The sequence below is a fragment of the Carassius carassius genome, chromosome 19, assembly GCF_963082965.1.
Source record: "Carassius carassius chromosome 19, fCarCar2.1, whole genome shotgun sequence".
NCBI classification, from domain to species: Eukaryota; Metazoa; Chordata; class Actinopteri; order Cypriniformes; family Cyprinidae; genus Carassius; species Carassius carassius.
Genome location: NC_081773.1, coordinates 25,934,460 through 25,954,659, shown reverse-complemented (window position 1 = coordinate 25,954,659; position 20,200 = coordinate 25,934,460). Strand labels below are relative to the sequence as shown.

Below are 20,200 nucleotides of genomic sequence, written 5' to 3'. Positions count from 1 at the left end.
TGTTTGTGGATAGAGACTTCACCGGCTACATGCGCTAATCGTCATTTGCACGTGCGTGTGTGAAATGCGGTGCTGAAGTGAAATAGCTGGGCAGTTTAATAGCTGAATTATAATAGGCCGCCTCATAACCTGCGGGACGGGTTGGGGCGGGTAAGGAAATTTTACTTTATTTGCGGAGCGGTAATGTATTACTCATTGGGAGTTGTAGTGTCGTAGTGTCACACTGCAATATGGCTTATTTCAGATGCCTTTTAAAAAACACTACAATTATTTAAGCCGCCAAAGTGGCTAGTTGGAGTCACTGTGCTACCTGCCATGAGCAAAATCCACCTGCATTTTGCGGGTGTTAATGTCAAGCCCTGATGGTGACCCATACTCAGAATTCGTGCTCTGCATTTAACCCATCCAAAGTGCACACACACACACCGTGAACACACACCCGGAGCAGTGGGCAGCCATTTATGCTGCGGCGCCCAGGGAGCAGTTGTTTGGTGCCTTGCTCAAGGGCACCTCAGTCGTGGTATTGCCAGCCCAAAACTCGAACCCACAACCTTAGGGTTAGGAGTCAAACTCTCTAACCATTAGGCCACGACTTCCCCAAAACATAAAGCGTAAAAAATAAACTAATTCTGATAGTACTATAATACTTTCATTCCATATGTTATTTTTTAACCAGCAATGTGAATTTGGGGTGACCAGTGGAAGACTGAAAGACCTCCTTAAAGTGATAAACCCAAAAATTACAATTCTTTATCTATCATTTACTCACCCTCATGCCCAAGATTTCCCAAAATAATCCAAAGATTACCCAAAAAATATGACAGAATTTTCATTTTTGAGTAAACTATTTATTTTTGAACTTCACACTCTTCAACACTCCGATTTCAAGACTGCATTGTATTGTCAATGGAAAGAATCTTTGATATGCTTCATATATTTATAGTTCCCCCTTAGCTTTGCATGTTGTTGTAAACAGAGAAAGGTTAAGAGTAGTTTTCGGCACGTAATGGAGGCTGTCTGTTAAGTGATCAGCGCTTGTAAGGCTTCTCTATCCAGCACTGTAACTAGAGAAGGAGACAAACTTTGTTGCTGAAATGCTGCAAACAGATGCTGCTGTCCCTGTCCCTGTAAATCACATCGCCACCTCCGGGAGGAGTGGAGGGTGAGGTAACCCTCATAACCTCCTAGGCTCCGCTGGGACCGGCTGGACACAGTAGTATATATCGTGATGATCATAACAGTGGTGTTGGGAGAAGTGCAATTTGTTGTTCTCCGAAGCGGATTTCTGCTGAAAAAGAGATGGAAATTGCTGCTGTGACAGGTCTGTCAGCTCATTGTAACTCTTATGGACTCTGCAACCTAATCTAAGACACTGAAATAATACTCCTGGTATGTTTGAGTGGACAGCGATTACGAGTTAACTTTCAGGGCAAATGTGTAGATCAAAAACAAGGCTGTGTGAAAGTAGGAGTGTCCGAATGTAATCTCATTTAGCCGTTTGTTCTCCACCCTTCCTCAGTTTCAACCCTTGCCTGTCTCTCCTTTGTAAGCCCTGGGATTTACATTCCGTGAACCGTTGTATTCATGAATGTGAGGTCTCACACTTATCGCGAGCCAGAAGGGTAACTTGATCCCAAGAGAATTCTGTTTAATTTCTTTCAAAACGTTCCCTAGGAAACTCGATACCAGATGAAGGGTTTGGGACCTTAAAAAAAGCCCGCTCACAGATGTTTCACCCCTGGATTTGCACCTCCTCTTCACCTGTGTATTTATATATATATACACACGTTCAGAGCTTCCGTTATGAAGTCATTGTTTGGTCGGTTGTTTTCTCTGAGAGCGGATCTGGTTTCGTTAGCGCTCCTGGCGTATTTGCACATGCAGTGTCTGCTGATACAGAATCATATTAGGATTTCTCTGCAAATGCGGCACATTGCTGCAGCTCAGTCACGATTTTGTTTTGTTTTCATTGTAGGTGCTGTCGCTTATCTCGGTGGCTGACGTGTGATTCTGTTCAGAGGTTTCTGTTGTTTGGTTGTATTTACTGGGTCTGTGCTTTGTCAAGGTTGCTGGTTTTCTTTTGGACACAGACGACAAGTGGTCTGCCATAATACAGTATGTGTCTTTAAAGGATCTGATAACACATATTTATAAACAACCAGCTGATTTGAGGTTTAAGTACGTACTGATGTAAGATTTTAACAAACCACAGACTTTATATATTTAGAATTTTAAGCAGTAAAATACATTTATATATTACAGGTTAAAAGTTTAGGGACAGTGTTTTTTAATTAAATTTTTTAAAGAAATGAATACAAGTCCGCTATTTGACGTTAAATTGACATTAAAGTGACAGTGAAAACTTGTGAAATAGAACTCTATTTCTAATTAATGTTGTGCTTTAAAGGGGTCATTTGATGTGATTTCAATTTTTCATTTCTCTTTTTGGAGTGTTACAAATTCTTGGTGCATGAAGAAGATCTGTAAAGTTGCAAAGACTAAAGTCTCTAATCCAAAAAGATATTCTTCATAAAAGTTAAGAGTCAACCACACCAACCTTAAATGGATAATTCTTACATGCCCCCATGTGTCTGTTTTGATGTGGTAAGATTTGCATAACACCACCATAATGTTCACGCAAAGAAAGAAGGCGTAACTTTTATTCTCACTGATGCTGCCGCCACCATGTTGTGGAGACGCTGTGCGTTTCCTTGTGAAAGCAAAACTTAAGAGGAGACAAAGCAGTGGTTAAGTTGTATTTACAACACTATTCCAGAACAGTTCAACCCAAATATTCAGATGTGTGCAGTGCAATTTATGGAGGACTGTTTCCTGATCCTGTGAGAGTAGACTACAATGCTGGCTGTTCTGACTCACAGTCTGTTTCGTATTTAAAGGATTTGCCACTGACGATTCAAACATGAGTTTTTAGCAGTATAGAGTAGCACTTGTAGTTTGTAATTTCTCCAATCACAAATGCAGACATGGCTTTGTTTACGCAACACGATGCAACGCAACACATAAAAAGACAGTATAAGTCAGCTGTTCTCAATTCCAGTCATCGCACCCCCCTGCTCTGCACATTTTGTATGTTTTTCTTATCGCTTCAGGCATTTGTTCTATTCGAATATAAGGCTACGTTCACACTGCAGGCTGAAACGACCCAATTCCGATTTTTTTTGCCCCTATGCGACCTGTATCTGATCTTTTCATGACAGTCTGAACGACACAGATCCGATCTTTTCAAATGTGACCCAGGCCACTTGGGTATGTGGTCCTGAATCCGATACGTATCTTTTAAAATGCGACCTCCGTCTGAACGGCCAGGCCACATGTATCCGACCCGTACGTCATTGATACGCTACAAATGTCATAATTCTGCGTTGAAGTAGGTGGGAACGAAAAGATAAACTGATGAATTCTGTATTAGTGAAGCCACTCGCATCAGTATCCCACCACTCCTGGCTGCGACTCCGCACCCACACGTTTCTCTGTACCGACGTTGCTAACACTGCTTCACAAAACGCCATGGCCAAAAACCTTGCTCTCCTTCTCCTTTTTAATTTTTCTTCTTAAAACGAGAAGATTGTAATTGTGCTGGCTCCGTTGGGAAAATAACTTTAATATTGCAAAAAGAGCTCCGCTGTTGACTACACTGTTGTTGACATCCAGGTTTAACGTTAGCTACTTTCACAAACAACGAGTGACGTCGTTGACCGTTGAGTACTCTTCTGCGCATGCGGGTCACTTCTGGGTCATTTCACGTTCACACAGGAGATCACAAAAGGTCGCATTTATTGGAAATGTGAACAGCCTTGCAAAAAAAATCGAATTTTAAAAAAAAAATCGGAATTGAGCATTAAGCCCTGCAGTGTGAACGTAGCCTTTGTGCCCTGCGAAGTGGACTTCACAAGATATTCTGCCATGATTCCAGTTTGAAGCGAACGTGTATGCTCAATTCAAAGTGCATTGAAGTTTGCGAGACGTGAATTTAAATAGTATATATTTTCAGAGGTACGTGATGTCACACTTGTCAGTCTGAAGACATTGACTACCACAAATCCGTGGCAAATTTCCCCTGCTCAGGAAGTAGGAAGCAATGAACACTTTGTAGGGACCATGCAAATTGGAACACAGTTCATGCACGAAGCCCACTTCTAATGAGCTGATTATCCGAATCAAGTGTGTTAACAAAGAGACATGTAAAATATACAGAGCTCAGGGACGCAAGGACTGGAATTGAGAACCGCTGGTATTGTCATTGTAATCTGTAATTGTGTCCCCACTAGATGCAAAAAAAGCCTCATTTATAATGGGTTTGAATTTTTTTGTCTAGGCGCTCTGGGACACATGGCATCACAGTATACTGTAGTAAGGAGCATAACATTTCCATCACACACTTGAGGTATTCGGCCAATCACAACACACTGGATAGCTGGCCAATCAGAGCACACCTCGCTTTTCAGAATGATGAGCTTTGTAAAAATCAATGTGTTTCAGAAAGGTGGGGCATAGAGGAGAAACAATAATTTACAGTATGGGGAAAATAATGTGTTTTTTTTAACTTAAACCTTATAAACACATTTCATTACACCAAATACACAAAATAATGTTATTTTTAATAACATCATAAGACCCCTTTAAAGACTATAATGTATAATTGTTAATGCATAACAATAAAAAAAAATAATATATATATATATATATATATATATATATATATATATATATATATATATATATATATATATATATATATTAGAAAGAAGTCTGCACACTCACAAAAATCACAAGTGAGATGAAAGCAATGCAGGCAATTTACAAAAAAAAAAAACAAGTCAAGGCAAATGTTTCGGTCACATGATGACGGTTTTCAATGCCAAGATAACAATTGATTTTGAGCGCGCAGACTTATATTTTACTTTTTGGGAAACCTTTTTGGTTTATGCACCTCAGTTGGATTGCTTTGAAGGCGCAGTGAGTTTATGGCTGTTTCACAAAAAATAGTAAGCCGCACTACTGTTTTTCAACATTAATAATAATAATCAGAAATGTTTATATATATTTTTACTGTATGTGGATTCACATTTCCTGTGAACAGGGATAATTAGTTAAAATGAAAATGCTCTGCTCTGACTGAATAAGTAAGTTCATTCAGTGGAGAATTCGTCAGACTGATTCTAACTAGTAAATGAGTTTTTTTTTTTTTTTTTTAAGAATCATTACAAGAACCGACTCTAAGATTTATTTGTTCATGAATAGTCTTGCATTGGTCACACTTTATGTTTGAGGACCTCTCTAGACAAGTGTTAATTTTAAGCCTTTTAATATCAAAAACTCATTCATATTAATAAGCTAATATATATATATATATATATATATATATATATATATATATATATATATATATATATATATATATATATATATATATATATATATATATATATATATACACAATAGAAACCGATTTCTTTTGCTTTGCATATTGGATATTTTTTTATTTATTAGTGCACCCCACACCTTACTTTTATAAATGACATTTTACTTAATATTTCCTCCAAATCTTAACTGGGGCCTGTATAGCACTCACTCAGTAATGCAGACTCTTTCTATATGATTCGAGTGACCAGTCTGTGTTCCAGCTTTCACGAAGTGAGCCTGGGGTTGCCCCTGATTTACGAGATCCAGATTCCTACGAGCTGAATCACAGCCAGGTGTGCGATTTCCAAAGCAGATCGGCCAAAACCCTGTCTGATCAGCTGCTCTGCTGATTTTACACAGCTTCTCGTGCCACATCCACAGCGCAGCGACCCAGATTTTCCCTTTTTCTCCACGCTCAGAGGGACTGTGGGAGCCGCATCTGCCGACTCCGTCTCTGGGTAGACTCTCTCTTTTCTCTTGCTCTCTTGCTCTCTCTCTCTCTCTCTCTCTCTCTCTCTCCGTTTCGTCTCAGCTGAGAGCAGCACGCGTTCAGAGTGTATTCCCTCTCTATCAGCGCTGTACTGCACGGACTGCTCTTGCACGAGTGCTTCATCGCTGAGCTTGACCTGCACAAAAACCCTCACCAGCTACTCCTAAACGCAACCATGCTCTTAGGTGAGTACAGTTTAGGGCATCAATTCGTCTGCATGCTTCTTTTCTTGTGCATCACAGTGGTAAACATCTAAAAGAATGTGTCAGAATGGACCTGCCTTCAATCCAGATATGTAGTTGAAAGCGGCTTGTGATTTATTCTGTTTCGCTTTGCTGTTTGGAACTGAGCTTTGAAATACAACTGTGCTATGGATTTATGTAAGAGATCCTGTCAGCACCAGATCCTGTGGGTTAACTTTGGACCATCGTTTATACAGCGTGACACCTTAGACTGACATTAACTTCTCTAAACAGACCCACTGTTTACTTATTGTACTAAGGACAATCGATAGTTCATTTAAAGATCAGACATTTGATATTCTAATACCTGGCTTACAGTAAGACCAGATGTGCCTATTAATAGTTTTGTCTTTCATTGAGGGCACTGACTCATCTCTCTTTTTTATTTTAAAATCTTAATTTGTCTCGGTTGTTTTTCTGACACACTTGGAGTTCTCCTCAGTTGTTTTTAATGCTGAACATATTTTATCCAGAATTTTCTCACGTCATTTTTACACCTACCCGCTCTGAATGCATGCTGATCGCCCTCGTAGCGCGACATTGCGGCTTACACGCTCAACCACTGACGTGTGGGTGTTCGTGAGCAATCGGGCTCCTTCTAAAGCTCATTGATACCGGCACCATGGAAAGGCTCTCTCAGGAGCGTCTCGTTCGATGAAGTACTAATGCAGTGTCACATTCCAGAGGAGTGCGACTTGGAATAATCAGGCATGTCTGTGGGGAGCGAAGGCTTGAAATTGCTGTTGATGGTCGCTGTGCGGCTGTCTGCCAGTCTCCCGAAGCCCCCCGTGGAGAAGACCTGGGGGCTCAGTCTTTTGCCAGAACTTTAGCAGCTTCGTTAAGCTTGCAGCTCCATTGCACTAATAGAGTGACTAAAAGAAATGAGTTCAGTGCAAGCTCTTTTTTTTAAGTAAGCCATTTATGGGGTGATTTGACCAAAAAGAGTAAACACTGTGGGTCTGTGGCTATATCAAAACATTGTGCTGTTTGTGTAAGTATCCCGACATAGCTTGGCATTAGTTTGGTGTGAGATGATCTGTTGGATTAGGGGAAAACTCTGTGTGCTCAGGGAAACCTGGGTGACTTTAGTGGCACAAAAATCACATATTTAATAGTTCGACAGCATTTGTGGTTTATTGTCATTGTAAGCTATTTATTTAATTATTTTTAAATAGAAAATATTTATATATATATATATATATATATATATATGCATTTAATTGTTTATTTTTTCTTTGGTAATATTTATTTATTTATTTATTATTGTTTTCTCTTTCACACAAGCGTGTCATGATTTTTTTCACAGTGTGGAGGTGTAGTACATGACTTCTGATCTCATCATTTGCTCAATACAGAATACTAAACGAAAACCGGTTTAGTTTTTCATCCCAGAATGTTGATTATCACCCACTACTACCATTTTTAGAAGTATTTATGCCCACACAGATATATTCAAACAATTACGACATTTTGCATGCCCAAAATAATGTTTCAAAGCAGATTCTACATCATTTGATTTGAGAAAATAATGTCTCTCATTGAGGAGGCATTTGCATAATCCGGTTTCTTAAACTGGTATATGTGATTAAATATTTAAGCACTGTATTTGAACATCATCCCCTGTGAGCAAAAGAGATTTTGTTGATCTAGGGAGAAGCAAGAAGTGTGTGCGCTCGCTCTCTCTCTTTCTCTCTCTCTCTCTGTCTCTCTCTGTCTCTCTCTCTCTGTCTCTCTCTCTCTCTGTCTCTCTCTCTCTCTCTCTGTCTCTCTCTGTCTCTCTCTCTCTCTCTCTCTCTCTCTCTCTCAAACCGTTTCCTCTTTCTGTCAGAGGAATCTGATAGTTGAGTGTTGAAAGAAGGAATGCTCTTTGGCTAGCAGTACTAGCCTTCATGAGACAGAATAGACCATCTTAATTATGATTCATACTCTCCAGTCCTGTTGTGCGTGCTGTCCTTTTGGCCAGTTGTGCAATTGTTAAATGTTAATACAGATTGAAATTACAATCATCATAAATTGCTGACTCACATGTGTGAAATAAGTCCCTCATTCTTACCAAGGATGCATTTATTTGATTAAATCTACAGTAATATTGTGAAATATTATTGCTATTTAAAACAACTGTTTTCTGTTTTAATATGTTTAAATTTCATTTATTCCTGTAGTGGCAAAGCTGACATTTCAGCATCATTACTCCATTCTTCAGTGTTACATGATCCTTCAGAAATAATTCTAATATGCTGATTTGGTGCTCAAAAAAAAGAAAAAAAAAAAGAAAAATCATATTGTTATTAATTTTGAAATTGGTTGTGCTGTTATTAATAATGTGTCTAATATTTTTTGTGGATTCTTTGATTCTTTTTTAAGATTATTTGAAAAGAAAGTTTGAAAGATCAGCATTTATTTAAAATAGACAATTTTGCACCAAACGTGTTAGTCTTTTTAAATCTGTTTGACCAATTGAATGCATCCTTGCTGAATAAAAGTATTAAGTATTTTATATATAATGTTTTTTTTTATTTGGAACTTGAAAAATCATAATTTTTGTTCCACATAATAGGTCATACAGGTTCAGAATGATATAAGGGTAAGTAAATGATAGTAAGTAAATAAGCAACGACAGAATCTTCATTTCTGGCAGCCATATCACCCTGGAGCCCAAGACCGGTTTCCCACTGAAGCTAAGCAGGGCTGAGCCTGGTCAGTACCTCGATGTGAGACCCTTCTGAGAAAACTAGGTTGCTGCTGGATGAGGGGCTAGTGAGGCCAGCAGGGGGTGCTAACTCTGTGGTCTGTGTGGGTCCTAGCGCCCCAGTGTAGTGATGGGGACACTATACTGTCAACAAGCACCGTCCTTCGGATGAGACGCTAAACCGAGGTCCTGACTCTCTGTGGTCATTAAAAATCCCAGGAAGTCTTAGAAAAGAGTAGAGGTGTGACCTCGGCATCCTGGCTAAATTTGCTCATTGGTCTCTGACCATCATGGCCTCCTAACAATCCCCATATCCGCTGATTGGCTTCTTCACTCTGTCTCCTCTCCACCAGTAAGCTGGTGTGTGGTGGGTGTTCTGGCGCACTATGGCTGCCGTCGCATCATCCAGGTGGATGCTACACACTGGTGGTGGATGAGGAGATACCCCCTGACAATGTAAGCGCTTTGAGTGCCTAGAAAAGCGCTATATAAATGTAATGAATTATTATTATTATTATTATTATTATTATTTCTGGGTGGACTGTCTCTTTTCCAAATCATTAAGGGAAATACATGTTCAGGTACCAAATGTCTTGTGTTGCCATGGTAGACTGCACTGAAATGCATGACAATTACCCTGGTCACAAGTTGTGGACCTGATCTCTCGTCTCTTATCTGTAATTAGAGTCGAAGCGCTCTTCCACGCTTCACTGCGAAGTAATCGTAATTGCAAACATTTGTTATAGCAAACAACTTTGTCAGCAGTAACAGTGATAAATCTACAGGCCTCTCTCATTGACCCTAGGTTAATACAGACGCCGTTTTGGTTTTAATTGATGCAAAATCGTAACTCCTGCCCTGGAGGAAAAGTGTGGCGCGGCATGGCACGGCAGGCATACATAGCAAATATGTCAGCCATAGCTTTGAGCAATGCAATAATCCCCTTGACAGTATTTGATTTGCATGCACTTCTATGCTTCTCACTGCACTGAATATTAATGCCCAATATTGTTTGATAAAGTAAAATCAGAGAATACATCAGGGAGAGAGAGGGAAGTCACTTGGAGCATCGGCCCAGACGGCGCGGGAGGAAATCTACCGGGGCCGACGCAAGGTACATTTCTAACCAGCCCTGGGGGTTTTGGACCAAGTGCCAAGTTGATAATGCTCAGAGCTGGCTGTTAGCAGACATTTGAGATTCTTTGACAAAAAAAACACCCAAAGCACATTAACATGGGTGGCTGGAGGGGACGTTCAGTCTGTCTGTCTGTCTATGTCTGTCTGCTCAAGGGATGTTGTTACCAGAGGGAGCCAGGCTTGGAAACAAGCATTAGAGATGGAGTTTGGGCTTGAGCGTGACCAGAGGTATTCCTGTTCCTGCTGTTCCTTAGTCTCCATGGAAACCACAGAGCTGAAACAACAAGTACTGCCGCTGGTAAAATCACTTTATGAAAGTAATTTGCACAGCAAGAGTGTTGTGTTTGGATACGAGCTCAAGCAAACCCACATGTACTCTTAATAGAGTGATATTTACATTTCCGTTTTTGACTGTCCTTGTGTTAAATACAAAAACAGCCAACTTGGATACAGTGTTATCTTACGCCGATCCACATGAAATCATAAATATGTTTAATTTGATCCTGGCCTGGCTGATGCTAATATACAGCAATCAGGTGAACACGCGCAGCCCTAATTGTATCGCTCTCACTTTACGAGAGGTTTGTTAATGTAGATCTGTTTCAGACAGGGAGTCTTGTTGCTCCGCTCGCGGAATGTGACAGGGTTTGTTCTTAGTGTGAATAATGAAACATGCTTCCAGAGTCGTGTGCGAGAGATCCCGCTTTAATGATCTTGTTATTGTTCTTTGCAGAACAGATGTTGGTGACTTAACGATTGTTTGCCTTTTATCATCTCCCACTTTTCCGAACATTACTATGCCATAAATCTCTGTGTTTGATTTGCGCTGCATCTATTAGCATTTTTGTAAGCTTTATAAGCCAGATATCTAAGCCAGATATTACCATGTATTGTTCATACTTGGGGGTAGGTTCGAGTTTTTCGGGTTTCAGTAACTTGTTCAGTATGGGATGATTCTATAATTATTTGCTGCAGTCAAGTAAGCCTTTAAATTTGTGTGTTTAGATCCTCTTTTGGTCAAATAAATGTCTTTGGGGTTTGAAGGTGTTGGTGCACCACATATCCACCTTGTTCCTGATGAGCCTACTGCGTTTTGAATTATGGTTGGCACTTCCAGTTTGGGAAACTTTCATTCAAAAAGACTGAAATGAATCATTTAAAATCATAAGGTTCTCCAAGAAATAAAGTTTATCCATCTGTTTGACTGAATGAGCTGATGATTTTTCTTCATGTTTTATTTTCAGACATCATGAGAATAAAGTAATGCTTGGTAATGGTAAACATGTGACATGTTAAAACTAGGATATCAATGGCAAGAGCTCTTTTCATTGATTCTGCATTCTTTTCCTCATGATTGTTTTCTTTTTTTCTCTTTGCATTGCGCTGTAATAGTATGAAAAAGGTCAACATATACTGCTGTCTTGTGGTCTGTTCTCCCGATTTAAATTACGATATAAACCATGAATAATTCCCTGGAATGCATGAAGAATCTCTTGTTTTTCTCCTCAAATCTCTCAAATGATTTTTTTTTTTCATATATCATACATCATGAGCATTTTTGATTAAGGCAGTTTATGTTACATAATACAGACGTATATTATTACAGTGTTATTTCACCCGCCCGTTTTTGCTGTGGAAAGAATCACGCCTTTGGGGTTCACAGTGAATTTAGAAGAGCTAAGGGGTGTTTTTTGGCACCACGTGAAGCAGTGCTAAAGTCCAAAAACATCTTTTTAGTGCATTTCAATAACCAACACTTCAACACCTTCACAACTACCCAGAAAACCCTATTGACTACCTAACAACCACCTATAGAACACCACATAGCAACCACACAGAACACCCTGGTAACCATTTAGAACACCGTAGCAAATGTGTTTACCCCCATTCAGAGCATCTTAGCAATCACATAGCAGCAAACCACTCATATTTTCTTTAGGAAGTGTAAATATTTAGTTTGACTTAACTCTAGCCTTTTCTTCATCGGAGCTTTTAACAGTTTCGTGTGATATTTGGAGGACTGAAGTTTTTAGTTTTTTTTTGGTCTGTCTAGATGCAGTCTACAGAAAACGCCTAGGGAAACTAGTAATCATATTATTGACAAGCTGCCAACATGTCAGACATTCTCGTTTGAAGTGTTGTAGCTGAATAACTGTACACAGTCTATTTTATCTCATTGCTTTCTTTTTCTTTCTTTCTTGCTACCATAAGTCCTTTCTTTCTTTCTTTCTTTCTTCTGGTGGTGGTTTTGATTTGGTATGCCCTGTTTTATTGTTCAGTGAAGTGCAGACCTTGGGGCCGATGATATTGGTGCTATTTCTTTCATGCTGTTTTTCGCCAGCGTTACGTGTCTGATGCATGTCGCTCAGCGGGCCAAATGTTTCCTTTCCCATCCTCCCCAAAGTGGACACTGATTTAGCTGCGGTCCCATTGCTGTCACGTCTCAGTGCTGTGAGTTCACAGGTGCCCAGAAAGCAGGCGATGGATCTCTTGAATGTTCCCAGAGCATTGTCTTCCAGCCAGTATCCTCCCGAGAACCTCTAATCCTTCTGTCAACATGAGAGTATATCTAATCAAATGATCCATCCGCGGACACGCACATCTCCTGCACTTCATTTTGATGGTGAGGGTCTGACAGATGTGGAGTTTGGCGGTGGGATGCATTGCAGCTTCCGAGCATCCAAAAACAAGAAGTTGGCTCCAGTTTTTGCCCTCTGATTCCACCCTCATCCGCCTCCATCTTCTTCCAGCTTTTATCTCTCTTTCCATCCATCATCTCTTGCAGGTGGATAGAGTCAATCTCGGTGAGTCACTCCAGGGTACATATATAGAGTAAAATAAGAGTAAAAGATTCACCACCCACTATTCCACAGGGTGATTGAGAGAGTGAGAGTAACCTTTCTCGGTATAGCTGAAATGCATCTGCTCATTTGCACTTTCACTCAAGGACCTCGCTTCCATTTGCACGCTCATTTTAAGTAGGTATGTCCGCCTCCTCTCAGAAGAACAAACACACTACTTCTCACACGCAAATGCATGCTTACACTTGAGGACGGGGGCAAACTTTACCATTGTCTCCCACAAATGTGTTACGAAACAATCTGTAGTGGTCTGGTTCTTGTATATGTAATGTACTGCATTACTCAAAAGCCAGTATTTGAGATAAGTGAAGTGCACTAAACAGATGGTAGATGGAAGTGACCCTTTTAGAATGAGATGATTTGTTTTGTAACATTATCTTTGTATTCATTCAGCTAAACCCAGAAACTTTTTTTATTCGAAGAAATTTGTGTTAACAGTGATTCTTTAATTTTTCAGGATTCTTTGAAAATTATAATGTCCAACAAAAGCATTAAAATAAAAAAAAGTTAACGGCGACTCTATCTCACAATTTAGACTTTATTTGTATTCAATCTGAGAAAAAACATACAAATGTGAGATACAAACTTACAATCGCAAGATGTGAACTCGGAATTCAGAAAAAAAGTCTTAAATTAATGATAAAAGTCAGAATTGAGACTTTACGTCTTGCTTTTTTTCGCCTTATAATATAAAAGGTAATTTTACTTTTATCTTACAGTTTTGAGTTTACAGCTCACAATTCCGACTTGCGAATTTATATCTTGCTATTCTGAGTATATTTCACAAATCTCACTTCATATCTCACAATTCTGATTTGCAGGTAGAAGGAAGATTTATCCATTTTAGATTAATAAAAAAAATGATGAAAGCAATAGAGTAAGCAATAGAAAAATTATCAACAAATTAATCAAAATAATGATAAAAATAATCAGTGGTTACAACCTAAAAAATTGAATGGCCATAAATTAACTGTCACTCACATTTTTGAACATTAGACTTAGTGCACGATCCAAACTTACATTTATTTAATTCATGAATGAAAACATTTTGTAACATGATATTGATGTACCATTTACATGGTAATGCAATGTCTGATTTTAAAATGGGTTTTAAAGGATGAATTTTTAGTTTTTAAGTTTTCAGTCGATATATAATTTCTAAAGATTTCTAAAATGTGACAGAGAAAAAGGCAATGAAGAAGGTCAGAACTCCTGTTATAATGTAGATTTGTCATAAATTAATCTATTACTTTTCCTACATAATTTTTCACAAAAAAACATTGGTAAAATATATATTTGGGAGAACCTTTCCAACGATATATAGTTTGTCTAGATTAGATTTAATTGTAATATAGTGAAGTAAATACAGGCGTCCCGTATACGGGACGGGGTGACAGTTAAAGGGTTAATCAAGTTAACCCTGAGTTGCAATTTTGTAACTACCTATACATTTTTAGACATCTGCCCACAAAAACTTCAGTTTATCTCCAAACCCATCCATAGAGTATTACCATGGAAAGACTGCGAGGAAAAACAGTGCAGCGTGAGAATGCTCCGTTGTGACCTGTAGATGCTCTCATAATGCCAAGCTGTTTATTACATCACCTGACAATTTCTGGCAATCTAATCATTCCCTGTAGCACAAGGACACACTGATTGTGAGGCATGATTTCATTTACCCCGTTGTCAGGAGATTTTTATTAGAAGCCACACCAACTTCGTTTTCACAAATTGTGTTTAAAGGCACAGACTCTGTGACCGCTCTAAAGCGGACCTGAAGCACTGGCCTGTAAATCTGCATTTAAATTGAATTTAGGACATTATTAGATTTGCTTGAAATAGTGATGGCTTTGCATGCATCGTCTACATGTGAATGTATCCACTGAAAAACAAATTTGAGCAGCTGCATCATATTAAGTAGTTTCATCCGACCGCGGTCACTATGCAGTCTAAAGAGGCTGTCTCATTATTCTTGTGTCTAGCTGCGATGGACCGCCCTTTGTGTCATCTATACTGACGGAGAATGTGCCAGAATTATGCCTTCTGTTTTCTTTTCAGCACCACTCATGATCTATGACTGACTTCATAAAGCCATGTAAGCTGTCTAATAGTTGGTCTATTTCAGTATCGTATCCATTTACACTAGACAGTCAGTCAATACTAAGCCCAGACTTATTAAATCCAAAAATATGTTTTGAAGTCAACATGAAATCAAAATTGATCCCTTCTACTTTTTTTCTTTGTCGTCCTATTGCAACTCTGTCGCAATATGAATTTATCTCGCAAATCTAATTACACTTTCTCACCATGTGACTTTATATCTCTTTTTACTTGCAACTTTACAATACACAGTGTGACTTTACATCTCAAAATTGTTACTTTGTGCTACAATGTGACTGTATGCTGTATTACAAAGTGCTTTTATATCTTAATTCTAACATTGTATGCTGCAATAATACTAATCTTTAAGGTCACATGATCCTTCAGAAATCATTCTAATATGCTGATTTGGTGCACAATATATATTTTCTTTTTGTTATTAATGTTGAAAACAGTTGTGCTGCTTAGAAATCCTAATATGTTTTTATGGATACTTTGATAAATATGAAGGTCAAAAGAACAGCATTATTATATATTATAAATATAATTATCCTGTAACATTATTTCTGTCACTTTCGATCGGTTTTAATGCATCCTTGCTGAATAAAAATTATTAATTTCTTTAAAAAAAGTTTTTGAATCAAATAACTTTTGACCCCAAACATTTGAATGGGGGTGTATATGTTAAAATTGAGACAACGGTGATTTAAATGTCACAGTGTGCCTTTTCTCAAATACCAAATCCCATTGTTTATCAGATTATGGAAGTAAATGATTTGCAAATTGCATTTCATGTTGACATTAAAATGTGTGTGTGTGACCTACCCCGTAGCAGTTAGTGCACATGCTCTGAAACATTGAGCTCTGATGTACATGCAGACAGTGCAGGCTTGAATCTGACTCCGTTTCCAGATCTATCCACTCTCCATAAAAGTGGCCAATGTTAGTGTGTTTGATTTCAGAGCCTCTCAATGAGTCAAACCTTATAATTACCATATCCAATTATAATACAGAAGAGTCTTTTTGCATCAGTGAGCAGTTTTGCATTAAGTAAATAATTTAAGCAGATTTTTAATGCAGTGCTCTAACACATAATTCTCTCTTAATCTAATTACTATGAAAGAGTGTTTTTAGACACGGAGTGTACTCGGTGCACCAGCTAGTTTGTAAACATGTAAACTTGGTGTGTGGGTGGTGGATCGAGGGCTGAATGCTGCTGTTATAATAGCACTGTGTTTATATGCTCTTATGGTTTAGTGCAGTACATTTCACATCATGATTTTTTTTTTTCATGACTGTGCGTGGCTTTACATCAGATGAAGCTAATATCATTGACCTGCTGTCGTCTAACTAATGAATATCTTTGTGATGGAATGAAGTTACTTGCCCTTAGGAGTCAATTTTCCACTAATTACATGGATAATCCCTCTGGAGGAAGCAAGGGTTAAGTGCTGTCCTCAAAAGCCTCACTGATGAATGAAAAGGATGGTATGTTCAGCATTTCTTCTGTTCTTGAGTCACCTGACTTGAACCTGAAACTTTGATGCTAGCTGATCCAAACTGAATGCTAATTGAAATAATTAAATTAAAATAATGATAGTCACATTTATTTACGGTATATAGCATTTTATACAATACAATGCAGCTTTATAGGAATTAAAAAGAAATAATAGTGTGTGTATGTGTGTCTGTACATATATATGAAAAAAAATGTATGCATTTACATAACAGCTTTTGGGGACCTGCAAATGCAAACTTTCGAAAGCGAAAAGTATGAAAATACGAATTTGTGAAAACTATGATGTCATGCAGATGCGTGGCCTGGGATGGATAACACTGTGCGCAAGACATTTTCAAGGATCCGTGCGAAAGGAAATCATTTCGACAACATTAACATTATGTGTGCATGAAAAATGTAAAAGGGATCCTATTATGCTCTTTTACAAAGTCTTGATTTTGTTTTTGGGGGTGTACTAGAACAGGCAAACTAGGTTGTTCGAAAAACACACTATTTTTCACTTATTTTACATTACTACAACACTTCTGTCCCCAGTCTGGCATGAATAGCTTGAATAGTTCCTGTATCAATGAAGGCCCACCTTCTGAAATATGAAACGTGCTGTGATTGGTTAGCTGGGCCGGTGTGTGTTGTGATTGGCAGCACTCTGTGCCTGGTCGGGAAATATCATGCCCCTTAGCATAGCCACCTGCTGCTAGCTTCAGTGTAAGTATTGCATCAATATCAAATCAATTTGAGCGCAATTAAAACCCGAATAATTTGTAACCACTCTAAGTTCGTCTGCCTTGGGAAAGCTAGTGTGTCTCTGACATAGTGATAACACTCGTTGCATTCTCTAGTGCAGCTCAACCAGGTCTCGTCACATTCGTCGGTATTTGTGATATCACAAATCCCGGAAAATATGCAGTGCAGTCCAAACAAGTCATTCGTTGTAGTTTTTGAAAAGTGATTTCTGTTAAATAAAATAGTTTTTAAAATAGTTTTGAAGTGGACTTTCCACTCTCTTTGTAACTTTGCAGATTTTTTTTATGCTCAAACAGGAACATTACAGACTAACTTAAGTTGAAAAGGTGAAAAAGCATAATAGGACCCCTTTAATGCAGTTAAACTGATAATATTATTAATATTACATGAAGTGTTTTTAAACCCTAACTAAGCAAGTCAAAGGTGACAGTGGCAAGGAACCTAAAGTCTGTCGAAGTTAGATTAAAAGTCAGAAACCGGGCTACATTGGTACCGGTACATGTCCATTACAAAATATTGCAAAGGAATAATTCAACCCAAAATGAAAACCCCATAGGGGTTTGCGTTCTTCTGTGGAGTGCAAAAAAAAAATCCTTTCCATACAATGAAAGTGAACTGAGACAGTCAAGCTCCAAAAAGGACTAAAAAGCACTATAAAAGTATACCATAAAAGTGTGGCTTGTGCACTAGATTCCAAGGCTTCTGGAGTTATACAACAGATTTTTTTTTTTTTTGGTGAGAAGCAAACTGATATTTTAGCTGTGACTCCACATTGCTCTCAAATTTGAATCCAAATGTTGCATTCAATGAAAAACACCCAATTGCATAGAACCAGTGTGGCTTGTAATATAGTGCAGGAGTCATATGGACCTCTTATGCATCTATGCTCTTTCACTGAAAAAAAAACAAAAAACGCTTTGAAATTATGATGAATCATTTTGTAATTCCATAGTTGAAATAAAGTCATACATGAGGGTGGATAAATGATGACAGGATTTTCATTTCTGTCTGAACTACTCCTTAAACAGCAGAAGCAAACCACCATTGAGTTTAATTTGTGCACCTGCTCGTGGATATTCTAAACACTGTAGATCACAGAGACAGTCTGCTGTTGGACTGAATTATTCTCCTCACCTCGGAGATCTCCTTTATACGAGCAGAATCAAATTCAGATATGTGGGTTCGTCTGCACTCTCAGAGAATAGCTGCAGCATTGAATGTTCATCGTTTATGGCAACGATGAATAAGCCCCTGTATGCCGGGCCTGATGTGTGTTCATTTAATCCCAAACATTTTCCTTTGTTGGCCTAGGAAATTGTCCTGAAACTGTCAGCATTGAGCGTTTCTGCGATCCAGAGGGTTCTCCTCTTTTTTAATTCTGCAAGCTGCATCTCACCGCAGCTTTTCTTCAGTTTCCCGTTCAGTTGGTTTCTACGCTTCCAATAGTAACAGCCAGAAAAAATATGAAGTCATAACCACAGTATCTGTTTTCCCCTGTACAAAAGCTTACGAAACATTATCCCAGTCTAATAACGTACACCCTTTGGAAGGACCTTTTTTAGGAATTAGTGATGAAATCATTCTCCGAGGACCATTTAATAGGAAAAGTCACTCTCAGTTGGGTTTGGAAAGCCATCAAGGTTTGGGAGGGCTTAATTTGCTCAAAGTACTGGTCTTGCATGTTTTTCCAGCTAGATCTGAAAAGTTTCACCCCGACCCTCATTTACTGTACTCTACCATAATTGCATAAATTTAGCTGTTATTTTGTCTTGTGGATGTAAATATCAGGGCAGTGCTATGTGAAAATACAAATGCAATGTTTATGATCTCTGAAAACACCCCTGCTGTAGTGTTTACTGAAATGCAAAGATGTGTTTTTTTTTTATTGCAGCTTGGTTTAGATTAGGTTTCAAATGACATCTGAGCTGTTGCAGATCCAATATGATTTCTCTTTGCCACTCATTTGTTGCACCAGGTGGCTAGAGACCTGCAGGGTGCGGGCGAGCGACCACATCTCAAGATCTCCCTCGCTCTCTCTATCTCTCTTTCTCAGCTTGGTTTCTTGCTTCCAGTACAAGGATTAAACTGATTAAATCCCACCTGCCACAGATGCACCCTCCCCTTGAGGAGACCCCCTTCCCAGAAACCTTCCTCACCTTTTCCATTCCCGCCTGGGAGAGATGGAGCGAATACCTAGACCTGATGAACAGCCTGGACTCAGAGACCACAAAGTATAGTGAATGAATCATTTCTTCAGAGTTGGATCTTTTCAGTGAATCAGTTTGCAAAAAATCAAGTCAGAATCATTCGGTCATGAATCATTCACATATCATGAATCATTTTTTTTCAATTTTAGATTTTTACTATTATTTAACATTATTGCTGTTATATTGTATTTTCAAGATCAAAAGACTACTACTTAAAAAAAAAATAGCAGCCCCAAACTTTTTAACTGTTGTGTAAACTAAACCATAAATTATTACAATTAAAATAAATGCAGATCTCTTTGCTGTTTTTACATATTAATAATTAAAAACCAAAAAAATGTAATAAAATGTAATTTATGAAATTGTATTGTAGTATTGCAAGTGTTGTGCTTGTTACAAAGCATGTTTTCATTAATATATTTTGTTACATTAATATTATTGATTTGTATTTATTGTTGTGCAAAGCATAATTTTTTAGTTTTAATAATTCATTTATAGTGTTAAATACACTACCTTTCATGTATGTTGTTCAAAATACAGTAACAACTACTATTGTAAAATATTATTATAATATAAAAAATGTTTTCTGTTGTTATATATTTTAATGTTTAATTCATTCATGTGATGGCAAAAGTTCTCTTATTTATTGAAAGTTAAAATAAAATAGTTATTTAAAAAAATATATTTTAATTTAAACAACATTAATGAATTCTTGCTGGATAAAATTATTTATTTCTTAAAAAAAAATCATACTGATCCCAAACTTTTTAACAAAAAAAAATACAAA

At 38.0% G+C, this 20,200-nt stretch overlaps 1 protein-coding gene across 8 annotated transcripts in view; it reads left to right on the top strand.

The window, feature by feature from the left end:
* LOC132095474 (zinc finger protein 385B) overlaps window positions 1–20,200 on the top strand; it is a 147,468-nt gene that overhangs the window by 76,745 nt on the left and 50,523 nt on the right. Inside the window, exon 1 of one of the 8 annotated variants that reach the window (XM_059500519.1) lies at window positions 1,223–1,321. The exons of 6 other annotated variants lie outside the window; for them this stretch is intronic. In XM_059500519.1, the coding sequence (XP_059356502.1) occupies window positions 1,300–1,321 (22 nt within the window). In that variant the 5' untranslated portion in view covers window positions 1,223–1,299. Of the gene's footprint in view, window positions 1–1,222; window positions 1,322–5,724; window positions 6,100–20,200 lie in introns of those variants that run through there. One more of the 8 variants, XM_059500520.1, reaches the window with a different exon arrangement.